At 40.0% G+C, this 22,683-nt stretch overlaps 1 protein-coding gene across 1 annotated transcript; it reads left to right on the top strand.

Moving 5' to 3' along the window:
- The first annotated feature begins 11,696 nt into the window (after window positions 1–11,696).
- rab4b (RAB4B, member RAS oncogene family) lies at window positions 11,697–22,670 on the top strand. Its single transcript, XM_044031922.1, has 8 exons — window positions 11,697–11,881; window positions 16,245–16,325; window positions 16,903–17,017; window positions 17,231–17,293; window positions 19,023–19,177; window positions 19,283–19,378; window positions 19,670–19,840; window positions 20,454–22,670. The coding sequence occupies exons 1-7, from the start codon at window positions 11,866–11,868 to the stop codon at window positions 19,783–19,785; spliced, it is 642 nt and encodes a 213-aa protein (XP_043887857.1). The 5' UTR covers window positions 11,697–11,865; the 3' UTR covers window positions 19,786–19,840; window positions 20,454–22,670.
- The last annotated feature ends 13 nt before the right edge of the window (window positions 22,671–22,683 follow it).

The raw sequence follows: 22,683 nt of genomic DNA, 5'->3' as shown, positions 1-22,683 counted from the left end.
TACTACTACTACTACTACAATTACTACTTGTACAAAGCAACTTCTTCTTTATTTTTTTAAATATGCCAAAAAGACTCATATCGTCTTAGGCGAACCTCTACATTTAAGTTACTGTATAATAATATTAAGCAGAAGACTAAATAGACACTGACATTAGACTGATGAACAAACACCATAACACTAGATTTTTTTCCCCTACATATAACCACTGAAAACCTGATAAGTTGCTATTGTTTATCTACAGTAGGTTTAGTGCTATATAAGGGAAGGAACTCTGCCCTCCAGCAGTTAAATTAACTTCAGAATACTGTCTTTGTACACGGGTGTGTGCATTTGTGTGTGTGTGTGTGTGTGTGTGTGTGTGTGTGTGTCCTCCACACCCACACAAGTATAACTGTAAACATTACAGCACAGCACATGCCCTCATTCAAAATCCATGTGTGCTGATAGATTTGCTTCTCGTTTCACACACTCACACAAAGGCAGTATTTATGGCAGTCAAGCGCGACTCCTCCACCTCTACAGATGTGTTTACGGAAGAAGACCCCTCCTCTGAAATCATTCATTTAATAAAGTCAGTGTGTTTACATGCATGTTAAAAGTCTGATTTGATTTGATTTTTATTTGTATCATGATTAACATGTACCGCAGGTACGAAACATACAGACCCATAGCACGATCCATCTCGCCGTTTGCTGTTTGTTTTTATGTGACATAAAGATCAGCAGGAAACTGATTCAATAAGCACTTCAGATAGACACCCCCAACAAATGTATACTTCCTGTCAAACTTCTGTCCCCCTTTAAATGCCGCAATCCCTTTGGGTCTTTCTACCAATTGTCCTTTTCAGTTGACTCAAGATAAAACCGTGACAGAAGCACAATCTGTGGAAGCACAGCGTAAACTTCCTGAGTTTCTCTCTTTGTTCTCTTCTCTTCTGCTGAAAAACCCCACAAAACAAACACATAAAAATAGTGAGATGTAAGGAGAAACTCCCACAGCATTACAGCCATGTGTGAACCTAGTTCACAGTTGTCATTGTTAACATCAATAGGATAAAAAATATATATATATATATATGTGTGTGTTTGTGTATGTATGTATATATATATATATATTATATATTATGTGTATATATATGTGTATATATGTATATATATATGTATATATATATATATTTAAAAAATTTTAAACTTCCACCATCACATTTTAACTTTACTTGTTATGTAACTGCTTCTAAATATTATTTGTGGACTTCATTTCAGAATCAGAATAAGAAGACTTATACAGGAGACAATTATGAGACAATTTGCAGGTTGACAGTATTAGGAAAAAAGAGTGCGGGTGTTTGTGTTCTTGTATGGGTGTCTCGGTGAGAACCAAAAAACCTATATGCCTAAGGAAGTGAGGAAAATTTATTTTCAGGGTTTAAGTTTTAGTTTTAGGGTTAGAATTAGGTTTAGGTTAGGGTTAAGTTAAGATTAGGGTAAAGGGTTACGGTTAGGCATTTAGTTGTGATGGTTAAGGTTAGGGTAAGGGGGTAGGAAATTTATTATGTCTATGAATGTCCTCATAATGAATCCTATACAAACGTGTGTGTGCTTGTGTGTGTACAGTGCATTCCAATGAACATATGCAATCATTACAGTATAAAGGCTTCTGCAAAGTAGTGCTATACTGTATGTGAGTGAGTGAGTGAGTGAGTAAAGGAAGTTAGGTCATGGGTTTGCTGGCCCTGGTCGGCAGCCACTCACAGCTCTGACTCAGGATTAGATGGTGCTGATTCAGCATGGTTACAGGTCTCCTCTTTCCATTTGTTCATCCAAACATCAAGAAAACTGCTGTCTCCACCTGACTTTCCACAAGACCTTCATTTTTCATCCTTGACAGTTAAATTTCACCTGAGCGCACCACCCTGTTCTGGCATTTTCCACCCAAGCAACTTTGTTGCATCACATGGAGTTGATTTAAGCTTCAAATGCTGTGTACTTGGTTGCAATTAGTATTATTATTCACATCTGCGAAGATCAAAGAGTCAGGCTCTCTCTCTGTTCTTCCATTGCCATCACAACGTCAGGGCGATTTTTGGCTTGGCACCTAATCAATACCACATTTACACCAGGAGAGTCATTTTTGCTTTCTTTGAAAAGTCACAAAGACACAAGGTGCAGGAGCATGCATCTTGTAAGGTGAACTCCACATGTCGTCCATGTGCTTTCATATTGTTTACCGTAGTCACACTTTTAGCAGAGGAACACCAAAAGTTTCCCGTCCCCTCAGCTGCTGAACACGAGAAACAGCTTTGCACTCCACTCCACTGAAGCCTCCTGCTGAGTAATCACAGGGGAGTTATTTATCTCTGCCTGAAGGGGGGGACCAGCAAGAGAGGAGAGGGTGTTAAAAGTGGGGTGGGGAACTGTCATAGCCTAAAGGTCTGCCTTTGTCTCAAGTAATGAACAGGTTGTTTCAGAAAGTTGGCATGTTAAACTTGGTAAGGAGTGCAAAGCCCAAAAGTCATATAAATATTTAGTGGATTATAGTGTGTGTGTGTGTGAGAGAGAGAGAGTTGTCATAGTAACTAAGGAAGGGATTGGCTAAATTGCTACTTTCCCAGGTATAAGCTCCAAAAGGACTCCTGACCCCACTACTCAGCCTCAAAACATGTCACTTCCACAAAAGATAATCTCTCCGCTCCATTGTCTCCTGCTCAGTCACCATTCAGGCCCCTGGAGGCGAGCTACTCAGAGCGGTGTGGTCAGCTAATTTAATCTGGGGGCCTTTTAAAGGCCTTCTGTTGGGGTGAACTTTATTAACTGAAAGTCCTTTGAGGCAGTCAAGTCAGCACTGACCCTTCAAGGACACAAGCCTACGTTAAATTATCCAAGAAAATGGTGACAGATAAGCTAAACAGCAAGACAAGTTGAGGTTACTCTTTCAATTAAGCCAGGGTGGTGGCTCCAATTTGCTAATGTTTGCAGTGGGGACAAAAGGCAGAGGGAAAGACACTGGAAGAGTGGAGCACACAGAAAAACAGAGGCACACTCCGTCTGTAAATGAGAGACTGCTTTGTTTGCACAGACCTGTCATTTGAGGTGAAGAGCAATGACAAGTGAGAAGAAACAAGGACAGTGCTGCAGCTGCACTCATTTAAATGCAGAGGAACTTATCATCACCACCTCACCACAATAAGGTGCTTTTATCCCCAGCTGCACGTTGGAGAAGTGACCTTTGTCATTATGTCTCGTTTCTGAAGGCTGTTTAAATTTGTAGACTTCTGGAACAGTCACCAATGGCGTGCAAAATGGATTTTAGTTTATTTAGATTTCATATATAGATAGTTAATATCATTATTTTTTAAGTCAAGTCAACTGCTTCTTAAGTTAAGGACATGTTGTGTCAAGCATGATAATGGATGAGCTGCACAGGAACAGGCCCTGAAGCCTAAGACGATAAGGAGCTTCTGGATCAGAGCTTCTGTTTGAAGTGACTTTTTCTGTTTGGAAAAGTCGATCAAACGATCACAAAAAAACACACAAAAAACTGACAAGATGCATGAGACAGAAAATAATTACGCAAATTAACTTCACACACAAAAATATGTGTCCCTGAGGGGCTGTTGTGTTCATAAGCATAGAGTTAACGCACAAACAATCAATCATTTCAATACTTAGTAATGGATTGACAAAGATGAATCACCAGGACCAGTGTGCAGTATGCCATGGCATCTGGCAATAAAAGTGAATATTCCAATCCAAGTTTTGTCTATTTTGAGCTACTGCAGAAAACCTGCCACAAAACATGTCGGTCTATTTCATGAAAACACAACAATTCTTTGTTTAAGGTGAATTTGTGATATTTCTCTTAATGTTTTGCTAATGTATGACACATTTACTCTACATTACTTTAGAGTGTGATATGTGCAGTATATCTATCTATTCTAGTCCGATCAAATCAACTGTTATTTGCAAGTGATCACACTCTCTCACTGAGTGAGAAGCAAAGGAAATATAGATAACTGCAATATATGAGGGTTTGGTTTTCAAAGCTTTCTGAAGGGATGTGGGTTCACTCCACATCCTTGAACTCTGAGAGGAGCAGCAGCCGTGGGGGGAAGCAGAGTGGTGAGGAGGTGATGAAGGTGAGCCACACTCATGTGCACACCTGGGCCTTTGTATGTCCCCGTTAGCCATAGATTAACCTGACTCACCGAGGTCAATGACCCTCTCTGCTGTTACAAAGAGACAGGAGATTTTGTGAGGTGGAATTAGGACACCATATGTAGGGCATCTGCGTCTGATGATTGTTTTTTATTGAACTCAATGATTGTTTTTTTTTCATCAGGGGAAACAATTACTAAACCACATAACTGACTCAAGAGCATATCTACAGTGACTAATTATGGTGGCATTTTTCTGTTTGGAACACAGAGGGGATGTGCACAGACATAGGGTGAGGTGAGTGATGTCATCCATCACAGTCCCTGACATCATCCTCTGTGGGTGACTGATGCTGTTGTCAAACAGAACTCGTGAGCTTGTAATTAAAACAGACAGTAGAAAATGGTGTACACGGCGTGCTTGGAACTTAGACTTATGTTGCTGCTAATTTCCCTGATTGCTTCTGCAGTGGATGAAAAAGGAACACAGCACTGAACCTTGGAGGACCGAGCCTTCGCCACCACTTCACCTCTGGCATTTCCATAGTTTTAATGTTTATTTATTTACTTATTTTTACTGCTGTTTTGTCTTTTGTTGTTTTGTTAAGGGTCTTTGAATGTCCTTAAAAGCACTATAAAATGTGATGTATTATTATTTTATATGTAGAAAATGGAAAGTCATGATGACAGAGGCAAAAGATGCATCGATTTCCTCACCATGTAGTGAGTGTGTAAGCATAATTCACCGTTATCTGTACGTGTAGGTTAATACAAATAAATGAGGGCACTTGTTGCTTGACACTCACGGCTGTGTTGTAAATACTGTATGGTTGCCTAGGGACCATGGTCCCCTTTAAATTGCCGGGTACTTGGGTAGTGTGGCATCACGTGGTGATCGGTAACGCCATCTTTATTTTGGGCACTAGAATTAACACACCGGATCACGTCAGGGTCGCCAGTGTGGAAAGTGTAGTAAACGACGGCAGACAATTTCCATCATCGACAACGCAGATGCGTCAGTCATTTATTTCAATCAATGAATGAAAACAGCTGAGTGCCCAAAAATAAAGATGCCGTTACTCAGAGTGTCAAACAACGAATGCCGTGAACACAACCCTCATTTATTACACGTACAGATAATGGTGAATGATGCTTACACACTCACTACAACTACAACTAAAAGTATACTCTACTGAGAGATAAACTTCAGTGGCCTTCTCCATTTCTGCTAAATATGAGCACACGTGGCACAACATGGTAACTTTTGGAGAAAACGAGTGCCTCCAGAAATGGTGTGTTCTTATGGACTCCTCGTGAACATGGTAAACACAACCTCCTTTAAAGGCAGAATGACATGTCACTGCAGGGCCAGCCAAGAGTGTGTAAGAGGACACAGGGGCTCGTGTTCACACACTCACTTTTGAATTTAATTACAGACAAGTTTCCCTGACCTGCATTGTGCTTTTGGTCCAGACCTCTTAAAAGTCGGGTTTTGTTTTAGCCACATGCTTCATATAGATGTATAATCATTTAAGTATATGGCCCCAGGCAAGGATTTGTAAAACATCTGTATTTGCTTTACAGACTACATAGAGTGAAGTTAGTGATGCAAGTTGTCTTTGCATAAAGTGTGTGAATCAAATAATTATGGGATTAAATCTGCATGGAAAAAATGTAAATTCTCTGACTTCCTGACAGGTGTGACAGGACAAGAAGGGAAATATAGATGAGGGTTTGTCATATGTTTGTGCCTGAGGCTGGTAAATGACCCTGTCGTGATCCTGTGAACGTGAGAGATAACCTCTGAGATGGTAAACAAAGTGATACGGCAAAGGATAAGATAATATCAAAAGCAGAGCCTGAATAACTACAATAAATTTGGCTTGTGACGTTGTTCAGGTTGTTTTTTTCCTACATGGATAGCATTTTCTGGAATGATAGATATTAGGTAAAGAGACTTTGTGGGTAGCAGGTATTTCCTCCCACCTATGCAAACACATGCATACAATGTAAAGGACAGGGGCTTTTTCTTTCCAGTAAACATCAGCCTTTGTGTACGTGCAGTCTGGCATGTTACTGAAAGGCTTGATGTTTTCTGAATGTGACTTTTTGCTTAAGTGAGCGTTGAAAAACGACCTGACATCACATTTGCAGAACCACCCGTACATGCAAAGATATATTGCGTCTTCTTATTTGCAGAATTAGAAGCTGAGAATGTGCCGCCCTGGGCTACTCTTTCACTTTTTACCCCAGGGACGTGCACGATGATCCTCAGCAGATCTGTATGAATTCCACTCGTTTGTGAATGACATCATGCAGAGATTCCTAAACAAGTCACATCCAGCAGGCATGCAGTGAGAGGCCATGATAAGACTTTCCATATGTCAATATGTGTCACAACATGAGGCGAAATGCCTGTGATTGATTAGTTTTAGTGGAGCCAAGACGAAGACAGAAACACATCAGAGCATGTTGCTAATTGAAATTGTATGGGGTAATTTTCTTTCTCTTATGCAACAGCCTTTGTGTCGTGAGTCAATTTTTTTTTTATGCAACTGACTTGTGCAACATGTGAAAATAACAATTAGGTTTGGCTGAAATTTGAGTGAACTTTGTAGGAGAATTTTCATGTTTCATGGTTTTGTTTTTCTCACCACAAACGAAGCCTTAACGGCAAATGAAGTTCCCGGCAGTGCTTGTTTTAATTCCCTGGCTTTACTGTGACGTAAGGATAAAGAACATTCCATTTAGCTTCGTCACATGTTGAGCTGCAACTATCGATTATTTTCTCCATTAATCATTTAGTCCATAAAATATCAGAAAACCTTAAAAAAAAATGTTGATCTGTGTTTTAATCATGAAAAAAGCTTCAAACCGATGAATCGATTATTAAAGGCCACATAGACCGGAAGCTCCAATTAACGCTGCGTTTGTGTGTGTGTGTATCTGCGTCATTACCTCGTTTATGAAACCCTAAAGTTTCAGAACAACAGTTCAGCCACTGCTGAGAAAATAGTGTTGTATTGTTTTCCTGGGCTCTGCGAAGCGGATCGGCACTTCCGTAGGTTGATGTCGTCATCAGAAATCCTCACCACCGTAGTGCCTCCTGGTGCGGGCAATAGTCTGGGCACATCCGGTTGCGTACATTCAACTGCAGAAGAACTACTCTCGTTGTAACTGCTGAGATGCAGAGCATCCACCGAGCCAGAAGGGGGAGCTGTGTATCTGAGAGCTGGCCTATCTATTACGTCACTTCCAGCGATTAGAAGGTTTTTAATCATGAAAACAAGTTAATATATGTAAGTAGACCTCCATAACTAACATATATGTGTGATACAAGCATTCTATGTCGCCTTTAAAGTAGTTGTCGATTAATTTAGTAATTGATTAATAATCAATTGATTGATTAATTGTTTCAGCCTTAACAAGGCTTAATCTCTGTGGTGAAATGTGTTTTTTGGTGGTAGTTTTCTTCAATCTTTACTTCCATGTGAAAAAACTAAAGTTGCAGCTGAGAAAAGAACTACAGGAAAGGTTTCTGACCAAAATAACAACATCCTTTTCTCCTCCAGGCTGTGGCGTGAAAAGTGGAAGGAGAGCAGTACTGATGGTTTGGAGGTGAAGAGAGGTGAGTTTGTGAAGTGACAGTCAAAGATGTATGGCGGAAGCTGCTGGAGTTTAGATAGTGATCTGCCAGTGGAGAGGTCAGCAAGATTAGTTCCACTAACATAGTAGGTCCTGACCCAAGTTTAACACATCTAAATTTACTCTCCCTGTGATGAAATATGAGTTTAAAAACCCCAATAAACACATATAAAATTTGCTTTCACTGGTCACTTAACTGCTTGATACGACCAATACTGGATTCAACCAGCCAATCACACGGCAGCAACTAAGTGTATTTAGGAAAGAAGACATGGTCAAAAAGAGCTACTGAGGTTCAAAACAAGCATCAGGAAGGTGATTTAAGTGACTCTGAATTGTTTTTATTACACACAATCTTCTCTGGGGTTTAGAGAAAATAGAAAAAGAGAAAATGTCCACTTCTCTGTGCAAAAATGCCCTGTTTATTCCAGAGGTCAGAGAAACTTTGGTTTGGCAACAGATGGTAAGGCAACAGCAACTCAAATTATAACCAAGAGGACCATCTCTCAAGACACGTTACATTTTATAAGGTGACCTGAGCACCTAATAAAGTGGCTAGTGAGTGTATTTTTTATTTATAAATGACTGTTCACTTATTTCAACCCAATTTCCTTGCTACAGTAACCATTAGGAAAAGATGTTCTACATTTTCCATATCGTCTTTCAAACCATTTAACTGGTTTATAATGTGATAATCAAATAATGCATGTTGTTATTTGGTGAATGACATTAGGAGTGAAGATGATTTGTGACTAGAAATCTACTCATGAGATCCATGTCAAAGTAAATCACTTAATGTCAAGAGATGTTAAAAAAATAAAAATAAATATGTATGTTTATATGAGTGTACAATTTCAATCACTTGAAAATAATAATTAAAAAATTCAGTGCCTTAGATGTTTATATGTACTTAAGGAAAGGGCCTTGCTGAAGCAGAAGTTTATTACACAATCAATTTCTGGTATGTGAAGGCCAACATTGTCTCCTGACATAAATGCTACTCAAGTAGCATTTGATGTCACTAGTTCTTCCACACTGGAATTTTAACAAAATACAGACATGAACACAATACAACTATGTTACATGGACATTATATATGCATGGTTTCCACTTAATGATCTTCATAGATAGAATGTAGTATAGCCTGTAGTCTTTTGTCTGTAGGGGAGCCACCGCATTACAAGTCACAAGTGAAAAATGAAAGCGATCTAAACTATGAATAGCTAAAGGCAACATGATAGGCCAGACCTGTCTCCTCCATATGACTTCACAAGATGCCCCATTATTCTTCTCACTCATTTCAGAGACTGATGTTCCCCTTTGTTAACATATGGCTCCCATTCCACTTGCTTTCAGTGTGATTCAAACAGCCTCAGGGGTTTTTGATCTAATGTGTGCCAATATGTTGGGGTTTACTGACTCAGTGTGCAGTGCAGAGTGAAGAACACAGTGAGGTGGGGTAGAAACTGCAGTGGCGGGCCTAGCGTACAAACAAACAGTTGCTCAATCACTGCCATGTCGAGTGGGTATTTACATAAATACACCTTGAAACAAAATGGTACATTCTGCTCCCCACTCCATGTCACACTGTGTCTGCCTGTGACCGCCTCAGTCTGACTGACTTCACTGTTGACGTTCAGATTTGTGATTTCTCAATGTTCTTGTGTTCCTGCAGTCACTGGGATGCTCACAACAAAGTCCATTCAATGATATACCTTCTGCCTTTACAAAAGTCTTGTTTATTATATTATATTATATTTTCTTATACAGCAGGTTGTCACTCGTGATGTGATAAACACCTTCATATTTTCAGTGATGCCACCAGCCAACCGCAAATCTCACGTGTCTCAAGGGCTGATTTAAGTCAAATGATCCTCATTGTTTGTTGTAAACATTGTGAATGTTGTTGGGTTTATGCAGGGCTTCCCCTCTGTGCTTATCTCCAACACATTTTCCATCATGGGTTGAAAACTGTCTTGACTGAACATGAAAGGGTCTGATTTCTGTTTTTAGGAGCTCCCCTCCCCGCATAGCTATTTTCTATTTGACATGTCTTAAAAAGTAAACGTGAATCCAGCAGGCCTCTCTGCCGCTACAGTCCGCACTGTTAGTCCAAGGTCAAAATCCCCCAAACAACAACAACCCATACACAGTCACAGACATGCAACTTGTTTTCTCTGCAGTCCAAACAAGTGGATGCTCTGATGACACCTGCAGTGAACATTAGAATGAAAAATAGGACATAGAAACAATTAGACACCCACGTAACGGAAGAGCTGCACACCTTTGAGGCTAGCATTTCTTGTAGCCCACCTTAGGAAAACATCCGTGCCCCCACACGATGTTGAGCTTTTGTGTTTCCTTCTGTCTTTAATCTTATGAAAAGGGCTTTTAACACGACTGAAGTGGATGGGGGGATCTGCCAAAGCAGAACAAAGGCAGGGAGGAACTCTTAGAGATAGTAGCAGAGTGGAAGACTGTTATTTATCACCTGTTGCCCTTGGGCGTCCCTGCACTCCACACCCTGGGCTCTGAGTGGGTTTTTGTGTGTGTATTGAAAGGTGATGAATGAATAAGCAAAGGGCAAGCGAAGGATATTTTATCATTCTCCTGAAACCTACAAAAAAAGGAAATTGTTCTGAGCAATTATTTCCAGAGGAAAGTAGTCGTTTGCTTGCCAAAGACACCAGATTTATGCATAACTCCCTTTACCACACATTTTGACACTGGATGTTTATATACTATACTATAGACTGGTTGCTTTTTGTGGGCGACAAAAATACAACAGGGTTCCGTAAAAAATCATGCTGTTTCTTGACATGTTGAGCTTGCACATCAAATAAGGTTAGACGCTGCCCATCTCTCAAAAAATTCAGTCTTTGACTGCCACCTTGTGGTTTGTAGTTGCACCTACAGACACTTTTAAAATAAATGTATATACTTGTATACTAGAAACAAGCTACATAGCAAGACATATACTAAATAAAATGTAAAAAGCTAGAGTATGTTATTTTTTAGATGTACCCCTTTTCATAGATAATATTTGGTATATTGACAATGGGGAGCCACCACATAACATGTGATGCTGTCTCACAAAAATTAATTCCTCATGTCCTTTTGTCTTTGCCTGCCACCTTCTTGATCACAACATTTGTTGTACATTAATTGTTTATTTGACAAATAATCCATATGTGTAAAATACATTTATAAACCTAAGACATTTTTGTTATTTCAAAGAACTTGTGAACTTTCGTCCCTGTCATTTTCAGAGCGAACTTGACACAAATTGTTTACTCAACGATGAGGTTTGATATTGATATTGAACTAAGGCAAACATGCGTACACATATACATGAAAAAAACAACCCACAAACACATCATTTGATATGAACGCAAGAGTCGCATGAAACTAGGAAAAGAGCTGCATTTGGCTCGGGAGCCATGGGTTGGTCAGGCCTGTGCTAATGCCTAATGTTATTTTGCATAGGTAAACTAACGGTTTCCAACACATGTGAATCACAAATTCATTTTGGGCATAAGCTAGTGAATACTTGATAAATTAGATCAAAGTAATACATTTGTGTGGATGAATATGATATCTGGTTGTGCATACACTAACACATTCATTTTACTTTACCTTGCTAATGTGAGAGGCCTGACTAAAGTATTTCATGGGACATTGGGGCTAACTTTAGCTGTAGTATGTTCTTTCTTTGGTCCTTTCAATGACCCAAGCATCACTTGTGGCTGGCTGAATCGTTGGTTTTGGTTAATTGATTCTATGTTTTCCAAAAAAGCTATCTACATGTCCCGGGGTGTAGTGATTTTTTGTGTGTGAATAATAAAAAAGTCACAATTCCCAACGACACCTGAACGCCACGCCAGGCGGCGAATGACGTAGCACGTAGTGCAAGTGATTGTGGTCGAAGCGGATCAAGGAAATCTGTAGCGAGCATCGCAGATAAACACCCTGGAGAGGTGTGAACTCAGCGAGCACACAGCTGTCAATATACCAAGACAACAATAAAGAGGTCCGACTGGGTCCTTCTCACAGCAAGGCTCAACATGTCTGAGACATACGGTACGTGTGTGTCGGCCAGCGGGTTGTAATGTCCTGTGTTACACTGACTCTTAGCAACGATGCTAGTTAGCTTGCTAGCTAACTTGCCAGCTCATCGTGTATTGCGTTTTGCAGTGGTGATAAACAACCTCTGCTGCTGACATTTCATGCAAATTGACATTCTAATGTTGACTGTGCTTTGGTTGTATTTACTGGCACCTGTGTTATATCATGGTGAGCGTGCGTTGCTTCCTTGAACGGCCACTAAGAACAAACAGATGGTGACACATCGTCAGGTGAAATTTAGTCAAACTTTAGACAGAACGCCTCGTTAACTTGGATTAGTGCAGGATGTGTATGCAAACATTATGTTTACCCGAGAAGGCTGAACATGAGGGAGATGGACTGACCTTGTGAGCTTGCAAGGACTGTTTGTTTTTAGTCTAAGTGCGTTGTTTTGTAAGGTTTAATATCAGGGCCCGTTTGAGGAAGTCACATCGCTGTGACTGATCATCCCTAATTTACCTGCACAGCAGCAGCTGTTTATACATAATCAATGAGAAAATGGAGACATGGTTGCACCGCTGTGTGAGAACTACTGACAACCAGTGCCCCTCACAGAACTTTTTTCAACTTTTTTTTGGAATATCACCACTTCTCCCATTAAGGGCTGCCACAGCCGATCATCTGCCTCCATCTTGCCGTATACCTTGTGTCCTCTTGTTACACAAACTGTCCTCTTCAACATCCATGAACCTTCTCTGTGGTCTTCTTCAGCAGCTTGATCATTTTTTAGTATTATCACTATCCCTCTTCTGCAGGTGACTAAACCATCTCAACCTTGTCTCTCTTAATTGATCTTCAAACTGTTCAACCTGAGCTGTTCCATTTCCAAAGCTGTCCATCCTGGTCACTCCCAAATGAAAATCTCAACATCCTCAGCTCTGCCACCGCCAGCTCTGCCTCCTGTCTCCTAAACAGCACTACTGTACAGCACAGCAGTGCTGTTTAGGAGCACTAGTGTGCTAAACGGCCCTCACCTCTGACACACGTCTCCACCCAAAGTCTGTACCACTACAATTCTTCATTCCCCAGGCATTTTCATGCTCTCCAAGACTGTGTTAAACAATCTGGTCAAAGAGTGGACTGCACTCTCTCCATTCCTCCAGTGGTTTCTCATCTAGACCAATTGACTTTACACTTTTTTTTCCCTCTTCAGAGCTTCCCTCACATCCTCCTTACTAATCCTCTGCACTTCCCAAGGCACTATCTCCCCTCCATCTGTCTTTCTCTCATTTCCACATCCACCAGCTCCTCAAATTACTCCTTCCTTCTTCTCAACACTCTCTTCCTTTACTGGCCATAATCACTCTAACCTGCTGCACATGTTTTCCAGCGCTCTGTCTAGCCAAATGATCTCCTTCCTTAGCCTCTTTACGCCTCACTATAAGCCTTTGCCACCTCTCTCTTTGCAGCATGCCTAGACTCCAAGTACTCCTTCCTACTTTCTTCATCTCCCTGGCTGTTCCACTTTTGTTTTGAATATCACTACCAAAATCTATTATTTTATTGCATGTTCCATAACATATACCCCAGAAAATCCTATCTAAATTCCCCTTCTACTTCGTTAGTTGTGGTGCTCATAAATAAACATCAATCAGACAAGCATGACCAAAATCATAACCTCCTTGGTGTATGTAAGTACAGCACAACCAAAGCTTATGGGGCAAACATTGATGAGAACATATCAATATATCAGACAATATTGTACACATATAAATGCATGTTTTGGTAAATGTGGACTTACTAACTTCCCAGCAGTGGATTTCACAAAACTGTGAACTTACTGTGAAGACACTGCTTGACTTCACACCACCATCTGCTCAGGCTCAGCTGTGACACGTAGTTCTGTAAACGAGTCGGAGCCTCTGTTGTATAACTATTCTTTTTTATATCAGTAAAAGTTGTCGTATCAGACAACATATACACCATCTCAGATTTATTTGTGAAAGGCATCTGGTAATGAATTTAGTTGAGTAGAATGAGAATTTCCACTGTCAGGACTCTGCCTCATAGTGGTGCTTCCAAAGTAGGTTTATCACCATAGACCTAGTTGTTTTGAAATTGTACACCATCGGTTCATCATTCGCTACTGTCGCACCCCTTCCATCCATTTTTATTTGTTCCATGTCTCCCTCATTTCTTGTGTGAAACTTCATACCAGTGGGCAGTATTTGTGTAAACGTGCCTACACTAATGGAAGCTGTTATAACCATTTATTGGGCCAGTGGCGGAAAAGTATTTTGAACATCAATGCTGCATGAATTTTTCATTGAATCCAACTTCTCTTGAAAGGATTACCTTCTTTTCTTTGCGATGCATGGAGGTTAACAAAATATTTCACTTCTTGGTACTTTGGATTTTTGGGAACTGTATTAGGTTCACTCATTGTCTGTAACTTTATCCTCTACATGAGGGTCACAGGGACCAAATTACTATCTGATTAATGTTAAGATTATCTGGTCATGGAAATAGACCAGATAATCTAATGTTTATAATGTGTTTGCTCCATATATTGGTGAATATATTAATTGGTTATCAAAGTTTTTGCTCATCCACATCCTGTATGTAAAAACAGACAGTTGTGTTGCTTGGAAATGATGTTGGCCATTATGACTGTACTAATTAAATCTTGAGCTTTTCTTTAGTTTCAGTATTTTATGTGTGTCTTGTGCTGATGTGATGAGTACACAAATGAAGCCACCAGGGCAATCCTTCACAGTAACTTGAAGTGTAACAACCTTGTGATATTAATCGATAGAGGACACACCAGACAAGCATAACCCTCAGGTAGCTCTGGATAAGTGTTCTAATGTTGTCACAGTGTAAGTGAATGCAGATATCAGCATGAGTGTAATTCTTCAGCTGTTATTTGACATTGATATGTACAGAATACAGTAGCCTGAAAGGCTTCCTCTTAGAGGACTGTATATTCCTCCCTTCTCATTACTTTGACATATTGACAATTTAATTGTTGTTTCTGGATCTCCAGTGGGAATATATGTGATGTTAGGGAATGCTGAAAAGCTGAGGCAGGCTTTTAAAACAGATCTGTTTGCCTTTGAGTCAAACTCAGCAATTTGTGGTTGAGGTGTAATGCTGACGGGTGATGCAGAACCATTAGTGCTGGTTTTGGCACCTTTTACATTGCTGTTCTATTACCATGTATTTGTCCTATAGCTTGTGAAGCTTGAGAAAACACCCCCTTCAACATGAACTGAACCTGTTGGTGCCGTGTGTTGGGCTGTTGGCGATGGAAGTGTACTCTCAAAAGCCTTGAAAAGCACTGGCATACTTAGGGTGAATGTCAGTCAGGAAATAACTAAAGGTTGATCTCCTCCACCTGTCTTTTTTCAATTACTGTTGTGTTAACCTTGTGTGTCAACAGGTACTCTTAATCTTAACACTGGTGACTAGTCATTTGCCAGACGGGCTCTATTTGCAAGCAGAGCAGGCACTCGCTGAAGCATAGGCCATCCATACGAAGTAGAGCTGCAACTTACAATTGTTTTCATGATTTATTAATCTGCATATTACTTTCTTTATTAATTGAGTACTCGTTTGGCCTGTAAAATGTCAGAAAATTTAGAAAAATGTTGATTGTGTTTCCCAAACCTGGAAATAGCAATGTTCCCAAATGTCTTGTTAATGTCCATAAACCAAAATTATTCAGTTTTTCTGCTCTGAAACAATCTCTGAAAAAGAATAGTGAAATAGTGAGTTGCAGACAGACTTACGTCACTTACTCTCAGCTATCACATTGTTTCATATCTAATGGATCCTGCTTTGCTGCCTACACTCATATCTAAATGTCTCTTACACTATCTTTGGTCACTGCACACACAGACAGACTGTCTGTTCTTGTCTTGCAGGGTCAGGGCCCCAAGTCCTTCAATATAATATTATGCGTCATTGAGGTTGTACTTTGCACGACAAGAGACAACACTATCAAACGGCATCTTTACAACCACCCGGCTGTGGTCGTTCAATCTCTGTGTGATTCACTAAACCATGTTTAATAACGCTAAAGCCCTGGCTTTGCTTTAGTCACATGTGTTATCAAGTGCTGTCACTTCCACAAGGCTTCAAACCAACTCATTTCCATCACAGATAAACATGCATATTTAATTTATAATCATAGTGGGTAAGTTATACAGATTACATGTGGTTAATCGACACATTTAAGGTTGCTGAATACTGTGGTGTACTTGTTCTGTGGGTTTAAGAGGAAAGCTAAGGATTGTCTCTGAGAGAGGAAGTGCAAAGAGATTCTCCGATTCTCCTGTGACTGTTGATGTTGCATTGATCCCCCCTCTGCTTTCAGACTTCCTGTTTAAGTTCCTGGTGATTGGCAGCGCTGGAGCCGGTAAATCCTGCCTTCTCCATCAGTTTATTGAGAACAAGTGTAAGTTTTCCTTCTTTAAAGCCAAATGGACATGGTCACACATATCGTTCTACTCTGGGTTATACATTCTGTTTCCTCCACGGTTAACTTCTGTGTGTAGTCAAACTACAGTGGATAATTATTAAACCAGCAAGATGTAGTGCATGACTCCACAGTGCTCTGCATTAAATTATCTAAAGATAGAGGTAACCAAGCTGTTAAGTAGGTAGTTTCATAAATAGTGATCAGTGTAGTATTTACTGAAATAAAGATAAAATATAATTTATAATATAATTTGAATCAGGAGTCAAGTCAGCGCCACAGAGGCTGCCATTTTTGAACACCATGTTTTTACAATTGCTCTCAATGGCTAAATGAAATGTCTTTTGAGTTTTGATGCTAACTGAAGACTACATAGGTTCTCCATCACACATGAGGAAGGGTAAAGTTGGTAATATTCAGCTGCTACATGCAATTTCCCCAATAAACCTTGATATCAAGTCAAAAGTCTCTAGTGCATCTGTTGGGCATATGGTAGAGGCATCTTTTTACTGAACCACATAATCTTAGAATAAAATCTAATATGTTCTTGTTGCAGTTAAACAGGACTCCAACCACACCATTGGTGTAGAGTTTGGTTCCAGAGTGGTGAACGTTGGTGGAAAGACAGTCAAACTGCAGATCTGGGACACCGCTGGGCAAGAACGATTCCGGTAAAAGACATTTGCTGCTGAGGGTTTGGCAAACTTTTTTTAATGAACCAATTACCAAGAACACATGGTTGATGTTTGAAAATGGATATTCCAACAACAGCATACGTCCACGCTGATGAAGTTGTTGACAACTAAAGCAACAAGTTTCTTAATCTTTAGTTTTATTTTTCTGGTTGATACGATAATGTGGATGGATGATTCTTTTCTCCATAGTTCAGTCACACGCAGCTACTACAGAGGAGCAGCTGGAGCACTCCTCGTCTACGACATCACCAGGTAAAACAGTGTTTCCGTATCAACATTTACAAATGATTCCTCTTCTTCTCCATAATGTTCTTATACACACAGTCATATTACCTACAGGTTATGGCTTTACAAATATTATCTCCCAGTTTTCTCTGACATTCAGTGACAGCAGTGGCTCTATGTTTATAATGTTTAATAATAGAAGGAGACATGAATACCAGAATCCACTCAATCACACACTTTTATTTGACAAGTTTTGGGCTGCATTACAGTGGTTGTGAAAACGAGGAATCTGATCCAGTTTGTGTGAATGTATGGTCTTTTCTGGAGTAGAGAGGGGATGAGTGCAGAGTGGCAGGAGTTGTAATGTTGAGACACCATCTGTCAGGCAGAGGAAACACAAGTCCATCACAGAAAATGTCACCTGAGGAAGAAAACAGTGACGAGTGAGCACAATAAGGAGGAAATGGGAAAATTAGAGTGTCAGTGGGAGTCTGGGAAACATGTATCAGGTTTCACAGGTGAAAAGGTTACGCAGGGAGATGAACAGGAAGGTAGATGCAGGAGAGAACGTGTGAACCAGATAGCAGTCTTGTGTATGCCTGAGGAGTTGTGTCATCATGTGTTTGTGAGAGCAGCTGCTCAACATATCACTGCTCACACCGCTGACCTGCACCCTTCTGCTCACCTCACTGGCCTCATGTTACCATGGACACCAGGGTTCTGTTTCCATGGTGACCAATGGCGTCAATGCCAAGATGTTTCCATTAAAGTTGTGTGACTTGCTTTATTGTCAGACGTGGGTCAAAAATAACATGTTATCTCTACAATGAAATTCTCCTTTCTCTGTTCCACTGTGTGATCAACTGTGTTGAATAAGATTTGTTAGGTAATTACATTTTTTTTTTACTTTAATTTGCAGCCCACTCTCATAAAATCATGTAATTTTGAGAGGCTATTTTCAGCAAGTTAGCTTTAAGCAGGCCTACTTTTTTACTTTCTCCATTCTGATTTAACATTCAGCTACAACTGTGTTTATTAATGTGGTATAAAAAAAATGTTGGACCATTAAAATTGTGAATTTTCATGTACACAAATGAAATATTTCAAGTAAGATAAAATAAATGAATATACTGTACTCAACTCTGTCCTGACTAAATACTGTACATTGTTTTAAATGTTTTTGTTTTTAGTTTTTTGGTTTATGACAATATTTACTTCATAATGAGCATGTAGTAACCTTCAGCGATGTCTTTGCACTACACCTGGGAGATGATATTAAGCCCTGGAAATAACCTAAATAAATGTTAGTTGGGTTTTCATGTGTTAGTTTCTTGATATTATTCAAGGAAGGTAAGTAACGGTGCACAAATGAAGTTAATAAATTGAAATATTAGTGCATTGACTAATTTAAAGCCTTGAGAAACTGCAATACGGGCGCTACTTCTCCATTAGACAGGGACAGCGGATGTGCGCACACTTCTGTTTATACGACATTGGTTGTTTGTATATGCAAAAACATTCACCCATGCAAACACAGAGGCATCTGGTGACTTCTCCATCACACAGACTCTTCAGGCTTTTGATAGAAAATAACATGAGCGTGACGTATTTCAGAGAAGGGCTTGGGATGATCAAATCAGTATCACTAACTATTGTGATATAATGTCACATTAATGATTATAGGTGAACTATTGCCCAGTTCTATTGCAGAGTGAACCCAAATCCTCATCTCCATCTTGTTATCCTTGTCTTTCAGTCGGGAGACGTATAATGCCCTGACCAACTGGCTGACAGATGCACGGACACTGGCAAGCCCCAACATTATCATCATCCTGTGTGGCAACAAGAAAGACCTGGATGCAGATAGAGAGGTGACCTTCCTGGAAGCCTCACGCTTTGCTCAGGAGAATGGTAACTTATCGCAAACTCATTTGCACAAGTCTTTATTTGCTTGTATTGCTTGGTTCTTGTGTTCTTATTGATTGTTTGTTGGATATTTTTTTTCTGTCCATAAAGAGCTGATGTTCCTAGAGACTAGTGCTCTGACGGGAGAGAATGTCGAAGAGGGTTTCCTGAAGTGCGCTCGCACCATCCTCAACAAGATAGATTCAGGTACATGTCATTTGTTTGTGTAAGAGTTTGAGCATTTGTGAGAGTAAGCAGATGTTTATTTGTGTTTACTTAGGGTCCTGGTACGTTAAGCTCTGAGGATCTACCTTAAGTCAGCTTGTCAAACTGAAGTGGAGAGTTGCACTTTAACAATGAAATTCTTCAATGGAATGCTCACCCCAAAAAATTAGTCAATGATTTAGAAAATATGTACGTAGCACATCCCCGTTCAGGACAAATACTCGCATGTGTCTGCATTGCTGACAGTTTTCATCATGTTTTTGCTTTTCAAAGGTGAGTTGGACCCTGAGAGGATGGGTTCAGGTATCCAGTACGGAGATGCGTCGTTGAGGCAGCTGCGACAGCCGAGGGGCAACACCACGCAGAATAAGCAGCAGTGTAATTGCTAGGGGTCGGAGCCCCACACCCACCTACAGGCCCATACAGACAGGGCACCCCCTACAGGTCAGTGGTGTGTCCTCATATAAGAGATGGGTCTGTCTGCAGAGTCCCGGACAGGGGTGTAACTTAAACACGTGTAACTACAAGAGATTGGGACAACTTGAAGTTCACCTGCTTATAGTCCTGTACTCTCTCTTGCAGTTTGCAGTTAACTGTGACCTAACCCTAACATAACCTCTTAAAAATATATCATCATAATAAATCTATTTTTATTATTTTATTTTGCTAACTTGGCTTGGACAATTTGAAGTTTTGCCCACTGCTTATGGTTCCACCCCTCTCTTGCAGTCTGCAGATGGATGCTTTCATTAAATCAGATTGCAACTGGTACTTTTTAATGAGCATGTAACTTTTGGTGTTTAGTCTTTGTGAACAGAACTTCTTCAAATGGTTCAAGAACAGCTTTACATTTACTGTGGGTATGCCTTTTTTAGGTGTTTTAGGCAAAAGGAACTGTGCTGAGAATACTCAACATTGTATGGCCTCATTTGGCATTGTGTTAAATTAAAGGAACAATTGTTGATATTTTAAAGTTACACACTGCAGCTTTAACCCGTGGTTTATTTTGTTATGCTTAATTGAAATCATTGATCTCATTTCTCTTTCCACATCTCAGCACCAGGTGTTTTTTGGTGTGTGTGTGTGGACCTCCTTTCTACCGTGTCACACACCTTGGATCACCTGGATGAGTGGTCATGGAGACCACTGCAACCCCAGACCTCTGGTAAGAGGAGCCACTTCTTACCCGAGGGGTTTAAATCTTTGCACCTGTGTCTGGACAGGGTAACCCCTCGGTGTAAACGCACTGAGATGATGAAGACGAGGAATCCTCCTCCTCAAACATACATCTCTCAGTTACTTGCCAGACAAGGACCAGTCACGGGTTGTGTGTATGGGCTGCCCTAATGTTGTTTTATCCCTGTTATTTCACCCTGGTTTCGGTAACAGCTACTGCTTTTTGCATTTGCACGTCATCTGTTGTAAATTATTCTTTTTGTGCATATTCACTGTTTAGGCTATCCAGACTGGAGTCATGATTAGTTTGACCCACAGGTTTAAGTTTTAACATTCATGAAGGCATGCATTGACTTTTAGCTTTTTGTTATCTATTTAATTTACTGTAATTCTCATAAGTTCAGTTTTTTTTTTTTAAGTTAGAAACAGTTGAAATTCAAGTTAACCTGACCAGATTTTCAAATCCTAACAAGTGTTTCCATGGTTTTTGGCCACTAATACTTCTCATTTGATCTGGAAATGAAAACATTTAGTCCACACTGATGTAGAACCCAGGAACCTCTTCCTTTTTTTTTTTTTTTACTTAAGTGCATTGTTATGATGTAGAGTATTAGCCTTAGTGATATACTGCGGTTTTACAGTATTTTTGATATATTGTGGATCTACAGAATATTATTTCCAGTGAAAAGTCACTCCATTTTTGGAACATGTATGACAAGTCTGTATGTCAGGTTGAAAGCTCAGAAAATGAGAATTGTTGCTCTTAATTTTAATCCAAAGGCCCCAAAGTCTGTAGAGCTGTGTCATCAGATTTGCACTATGTCAAAGTCCCTGTGTCTCTGATCCCAAATCGGTATTTGCGAAAACATTTTATTTCTCCATCTGCTGGGACGTTTCTCTGTGACATTGTTTGGATTCACACCGCTCTTCGTGCACATACTGCATAAGGGACATCACAGGAAACCACAGTTGGTTTTTTCCTCAGTGCCATGTTTAGAAAGCCGTGCTGCCACCCACCCAGTTCCCTCATAGAGGCCTGACGTTTAATCACAAAAGGCTGTAAAGGCATCTTGATAATAGTCAGGAATCCAAATGTTAACCTGCTGTCCAGCACAGAATTGGCTCCACTCTGCCGTAAAATATTCCCAACTTTGTCGAGCCAACGCAGATGTTTCATCCTCCGAGCAGAGAATGCGTCCCCCCCAAAGACAAACAGGGAATTTCCACTCAAACATGGTTACCTCTCTCTGTGTAATACTGACTGTATGGTTTTGTGTTGCCACTGGATGAGAATTGACATTGCCCTACTGTTACCAGTCAAAGCACTGCTTCTGTCTGAACCACTGAGAACAGTTCACACTGATGCAGCCGAGAGGAGATCAAAACAGACGTATTTCTCATCAGCAGACCGAACCTCATGTGAGTCAGCACACTGAAGGGAGAGACGTGGTGAGTTGTGCAAACACGAGTGAGAATAGGATTTCAAGAAACAGATGGCATAAAAAAAAAATTGGCATTGTGTGAGTTTGTCTCCCTCTGCAAGTGCACTTTTACTTTTAACTAGTTTTTTTGTTTTGTTTATATGATGTAACTATAGAATTGTACATTTTATTTTGAACTGTATACTGAAATAAAGATTTTAATTGTAGATGTAATCATATCTTACTAAACAACAACTGAAAGTCTTTAATTTTCTGTTCACCCGCAGTCACAGGGCTGAAGACCGGAGTCTGAAGTTTGATTTGTTTATCGTTCATGGTTGAGCTTTGTTACCAACTCTAATCCTGTCAAGTTCTGTCCACAGTCGACTCATATTAATAATTGGATGCCCTTGCATTCATTTGTATGTATTTATTGTACAGGTTATAGTAAGTGCTCATCCAAAATAGCCATATGATGAAACATTATTTTCTCATTTGTGTGTAAATGCACTCCAACTCGGTTGTTTCTTAGTATCGAATGTTACATAATCGACCCCAACTACCAACGACTGTACATTTCAAGCAACCTATGCTGTAAATAAGATTTGTCTATTGAGTGTTGATCATTTATTATTGATTATGCAAAATCCCAGTAAACTGCTTGTTTTTTCAATTAATATCTTTCACTTG

This window comes from Solea senegalensis, linkage group LG8 (genome assembly GCF_019176455.1).
Source record: "Solea senegalensis isolate Sse05_10M linkage group LG8, IFAPA_SoseM_1, whole genome shotgun sequence".
NCBI classification, from domain to species: Eukaryota; Metazoa; Chordata; class Actinopteri; order Pleuronectiformes; family Soleidae; genus Solea; species Solea senegalensis.
This window is presented reverse-complemented; position numbering and strand designations above follow the sequence as displayed.

What these genes read in the sequence shown, in the direction of transcription:
- rab4b (XM_044031922.1), top strand. An exon ending in CTCGTCTACGACATCACCAG is followed by an intron (nt 17,294 to 19,022) that starts GTAAAACAGTGT and finishes CTTGTCTTTCAG; the next exon opens with TCGGGAGACGTATAATGCCC. An exon ending in CCTCAACAAGATAGATTCAG is followed by an intron (nt 19,379 to 19,669) that starts GTACATGTCATT and finishes TGCTTTTCAAAG; the next exon opens with GTGAGTTGGACCCTGAGAGG.